Source organism: Nannospalax galili, unplaced genomic scaffold (assembly GCF_000622305.1).
Source record: "Nannospalax galili isolate Female #2095 unplaced genomic scaffold, S.galili_v1.0 scaffold1340, whole genome shotgun sequence".
Lineage (NCBI taxonomy): Eukaryota > Metazoa > Chordata > Mammalia > Rodentia > Spalacidae > Nannospalax > Nannospalax galili.
In genome coordinates, this window is record NW_008346293.1 from 1,028,611 (window position 1) to 1,033,819 (window position 5,209).

Genomic DNA, 5,209 nt, shown 5'->3' on the forward strand with positions numbered 1-5,209 from the left:
CCACCCCTGGGCAGGTGGGCCTGTGTTGCATAAGAAAAAGCAGGCTGAGCAGGGGCCAGGGGAGCAAGCCAATAAGCAGCGTTCCTCTGTGGCCTGTCCTCCAGCTCCTGCCTCCAGGTTCCTGTCCTGAGTTCCTACCTTGGGCTCCCTGATGAACTGTGACCTGGGATATGTAAGCTAAATAAACCCTTTCCTCCCCAAGTTGGTAGTGGTCAGAGTATTTTGTCACAGCAATGAAGAACAAACAAGGACATGTCTGTACTCAACATTACAGTGTATTTTGAGGAGCTGGAGAGATGGCTCAACAGTTAAGAGTTCTCTTCCAGAGGAGAAGAGTTCAGTTCCCAGCCCACAAGTCCAGCAGCTCACAACCACCTGTAACACTAGCTCCTGGAGGACCCAGCACAGGTGTCCACGGACACCCACATGCACACACACATAAATAAAAAATAAAACAGGTTTCTTCTTAAAGGTGCAAGTTGGACAACCCTAATATAGAAATTTGAAATCTAAGATGCTCCAAGGTCCCAAATTGACATGGCATCACAAGGGAGAAATCCCACACCTGACCTCATATGACAGATTCTAGTCATCATATAAATGTTCTAAAAATATTTTACAAAATTGCCTTCAAGTACGTACATTTATATATATAATATAAATGAATTCTGTCTTTAGATCACATTCTCAAGGTATCTCATTATGTACATGCAAATATTGTAAAATACAAAATATTTTGTCCCAAGAATTTTGGGTAAGGACTGCTCAACCTGTACAAGCATCATCAGATACATACCATAGCACCATTGCCATGAACTGTAAGTGAAATGAAGTCTCCTCACGTTTTTGTATCTTGACCTTGAATTAACTTATAAAGGCTTACTGAAATCACAAGGATGATTAAAATGAGTATTGAATACTTCCCTGGAAAAATATTTACCCCTTCTCCTCCACACACTTATATACCTACGCTAATAGAGAAACGGTTGTCCAAGGTATAATGGGAGAAATAAAATCTTGCATTTTTGTTTTAGAAGGAAACTTAGCTGAAATGCTTTAAAAAGGAAATAAAGGGAAAAATCAAAGAGTTTGCTGTTTTTGGTATTATTTACTAGTCATGAGAACTTGATCATGCAAACTTAATCTTCATTTTACTCATCAGTTAAAAAAAATAGTACTCCCTGCCTTGTTAAGAAAATAAGACATTTTTAAAATATTAAAATGCAGTCATATTTGTTTGTTTATGCATTGCAAACCAGTTACAACAAGATGTTTACTTTGCTTTAGTCAGCTCAGTTCCAGTCACCCCTTCCACTCACCCCCAGGAACAAGGAAGTAACTTGAATGCTTTAATGCCCACTCTGTATGTATTTCATTTTTTACACTGTTGACTTAGTACAATTCAATTCAGTGAGTTGTCTAGAAGGTCATCTTAAAAGTCCAGAATGAAATCCATTTCCCTTTCCTAATTATCTTTCGATAAGAAACTGATAAATGACACTTTGGCTACATGGCATTTGGATTATATCTTCATATATATATGTTATGTATATATATATATATCTTTTAGCACATTTTGAATTGAATTATTTTATTTTTTTAGACTGTCTGATTTTAGCATCAAAGTCATTTTTGTAATCAAATTCATTGTGACAAGACTCCTTAGGTTCTGCCCAAATGAATTTATTCATTACAATTTTTCACCATAATCACAAAAACGTGGCATCTCTACATTTTCTGGGTCATCCAGCTATGTTTTAATGAGTACTTTATACAAAGTGCTGACGGATCCAGCCTTACTTTATACTATAAAAAAGGTTCTTTCATTTAAAACTCTCTGATAGATTCCTACATACAACCCTAGATAGATTGAAGACACTAAACATGATAGTCAAGGTTTATGAGAATGTATTTTTTATTCCAATTTGATTTGCATTCCAAAGGAAATCATAAGATGCATTTCTGCTTTATAAAAAATTATTATGACATTGTAATGGAAATTATAAAACAACGAACTTGCATATCAAAATTCTTTGAGTTGCTTGGAGTAACAAGTTTTTAAACTATCATTTTCGGCTTCCACATCAAGGACAACCTTCTAATCAGTGATCAACAGTGCTGCAGTATCTGGCAAGCTCTGTGACTCTAGTAAACAGAACAGTCGAAGAACCATCTCTTCTATGCCTTTTCATAGCAGCGAATGGCAACAACATCGCCAAAGGTAAGAGTCTGAAAGAGTCAAAAGAGAGTTGCATTTTTTACACAGAAACATTCATAGCTGAATTCTTAAAGATTATGATGTATATGATTTAAGTATTAGGCTGAAGAATAAAGACATTTGCAAACACTAACTTTTGCACATGCTTTCATTTTCTAAACAAACAAAAAGAAACACTTGGGGCTGGAGAGATGGCTTAGCAATGAAGAGCACCCACAGCTCTTCGAGAGGTCCTGGGTTTGTTTCCCAGCATGCTAAGGACACTCACAACTTCCTGTAACTCTGGTTCCAGTGAGAATTCCAGTTCTATCCAATGCCCTCTTCTAGCCTCCTTGGGCCTAGACACAGGCACATGGTGTACACACACAATATGTGCAAGCAAAAACACTCATAAAATTTTTACGAAAGAGAAAGAAGCACTTTATTTTTAATAAGTGAAAAGCATTCATACAGTTTTCAGGTTTCTAAAATGAAAAGGAAGCAAAAGTTTGCATTGGAAATTCAAATTTTAAAAATTCCATAGGGGACTGGAGAAAATTGGATGTGAAGAGTGTGTGTGGGGTCTGCACTGTTGCCTTAGCTATCTCTTTGAAAGTGAATTAGACTTGTGATGTTTTCAATTGAAGTTTAGATATTCACAGTAATCCTATAACAATTCTTGTCTTGACTTCAGTTTTGGATAAATTAATGTATATTTGTAAAAATCTACAGAAGTTGGGCTGAGGAAACAATTAGCTGGGGTCTTTAGATTTCTCCTGCTCTACATATTGTTAAGGAACTGTGATAGGACATGATGTTATAAAAAAAAAAAAAAAGTAAGGGAGAGAAGCAGAGGAAGAGAGGGGAGAGAGAGAGGGAGGGAGGGAGGACAGAAAATGGGGAATTGCTAGTTGGCTCTTACCACAATCATTTTGCCATCCTTAATTTCTCTTATACAATGTGTTTCTTTGCCATCCCATTTCTGTACATGAATGAGTTTGTCTCCATCCAGCTTAATGACCGACTAAGACCAACAACAAAATGCAGAACATAATAGGTAGAAGTGAGATTTTCCATATGGAAGTCAAATGACAGGACTGTGGGGAGAGTTGTGTACTTGAGTCTATCATCGGCTTATCAGTACCTTATCCTCTGTTACTTCAAGGTTCACTGTTATGAAAACTGTAATAATTTATAATTTGACTGAAATGTGTATATCTAGTTGCAAAAACTTCATCTTAGCAGAAGTAAAAATTCTTAACCAGTCACTCTTTTGGTTCATTCAAAGCCTTAGAATGAGAGACTATTCAATCAATCTGAGGCAATCAGAGTGAGGAAACAAAGGGCATGCTTTCTTTCAGATAAGCACTGTTCAATGCTCTCTGGAATATAGGCTAGCATAAAACATGGAAAATGTATGACAAGAGACAGATAGGTTTGAGTTTTGATTATGACAGTTACCCAGAGTTCAGAATATAACTGCACACACTAGAATGTTAGCTACAGTGTCTCTTTCTCTGAGTGGAAATTCTGAAATCATCCTACCCTCCTCAACTTCCACAGAGACCCAGATTGAGAATCTTTCAGCCCCTCCTTCCCATCCCCACCCTAAAAGAGTGCCTGCTTACCTTACAGTTTCTGTCATCTATACTGGTTTCCTCAAACTCTTCTCCCAGCTGGAAACTGATCTCTGTATTCTTGAATGTGCATTGCGTCCTGATCACCACTTTGCCTCCTTCCTGACTGATAATCACTGTTGGTTTGGTCACATTCCCCACTTGCCTAGTGGCAAAGCCCACACCTGAAACAGCAAAAGGAGCCAGTGCAGTCAGGAGCAGCATCCAAAACAGCTCATAGAGCTGAAATCTGCTTGTCATTCTGAGAACCCAGGACTGGATTCTAAAGTGTCAGTTCCTTTCAAATTTCATTAATGATTAGTCCATTAGCATACAATTAATGAGCACAAATAAGGGAATGCAGAAAAATCCTCCCCTCTTCCCCTCAAAGTCACGGAAGTTTCACATCCTCCACAGACTATCAAATGGTGGTGTTATTTGACCCTGGGCAGGAAGACGGGCAAATGCCATATTTAAAAATCCATTTAGTGGGATACACACGACCTGGGATGGTGAGGATAATACTCTCTGTCTCTCTCTTGTTAGCCTTGTAGATAAAAGGATTTGTAAGAAACAGAAGCTGAAGGTTAAAATGAGAAAAAAGCCGGTCTGATTTTTACCTACCCAAAACCTTCATGTACTCATCAAAATTCTGACTGTCGCTCAGCTTCCAGGTTGCACAGAAAGCATCCACCATCCTTGTCCTCCCAGCTATCCTCTACAACAGGTAAGAGACACAGGATCTCGGGTCTTAACTGCCACGTTGATTCACAAGACCTTGGCAGGGGCACCTGCCTTCTTATTTGGAAAAGAAACAGGCGGAAAGCCAACTATTTGAATGGTTAACTTGCCCCCTTTCCAGTAGGCTGTCACAGGGGGAGGGCCTGGGCAGGAGGGGTCCAGGTCCTCTTTGTGATTGGCTCAGGCCAGTGGGTTAGCAGAGTAGGTCAAGTTCCTCTCAGTCCACACACCACAGCCTGAGGCCTGAGAAAGCTCTGTAGGTATTCACTGTGGGCTGGAGGCAGGGACCGAGAAATGAGAGAGGGTCTTTCAGGACCTGTAAAGAAACTTGGCAACTGCAATCTCAAACTGAGAGGAGAGAAAAGAGAAACACAGTAAGACATTCAAATTGATTTCCGTTAATGGCAAAGCTGGTTACAAACGAAGACCCCTTAAAGAAAAGCCCACTGAAGTGCCAGATTTTTCAGAGGGCCTGAATGGTGTGTTTTATTTTCTCCTCTACTTACAAGGACAGCAAAAAGCTGGCTAGAATGTGCCAAATTGGGAAAGGAGATGGGGGAGGGTTGGAAATGCCTTCCCTACATCCGCTCTGCTTGAAAGCTACTATGAGCATCAATAGAACAGGGCAAAGTCTGGCTCCTCCTCAACACAAACT

At 39.3% G+C, this 5,209-nt stretch overlaps 1 protein-coding gene across 1 annotated transcript; it reads right to left on the minus strand.

Moving 5' to 3' along the window:
• Nucleotides 1–1,891: 1,891 nt before the first annotated feature.
• On the minus strand, nucleotides 1,892–4,617 carry Fabp7 (fatty acid binding protein 7). Its single transcript, XM_008842729.3, has 4 exons — nucleotides 4,438–4,617; nucleotides 3,826–3,998; nucleotides 3,120–3,221; nucleotides 1,892–2,229 (listed from the first exon to the last, which is right to left on the minus strand). The coding sequence occupies exons 1-4, from the start codon at nucleotides 4,508–4,510 to the stop codon at nucleotides 2,179–2,181; spliced, it is 399 nt and encodes a 132-aa protein (XP_008840951.1). The 5' UTR covers nucleotides 4,511–4,617; the 3' UTR covers nucleotides 1,892–2,178.
• Nucleotides 4,618–5,209: the final 592 nt, after the last annotated feature.

Coding starts and splice junctions, on each gene's coding strand:
- Fabp7 (XM_008842729.3), bottom strand. CDS start 4,510: ATGGTGGATGCTTTCTGTGCAACCTGGAAGCTGAGCGACAGTCAGAAT. Junction 3,999..4,437: donor TGAGTACATGAAGGTTTTGG/GTAGGTAAAAAT, acceptor TTGCTGTTTCAG/GTGTGGGCTTTGCCACTAGG. Junction 2,230..3,119: donor AGGATGGCAAAATGATTGTG/GTAAGAGCCAAC, acceptor TGACTCTTTCAG/ACTCTTACCTTTGGCGATGT.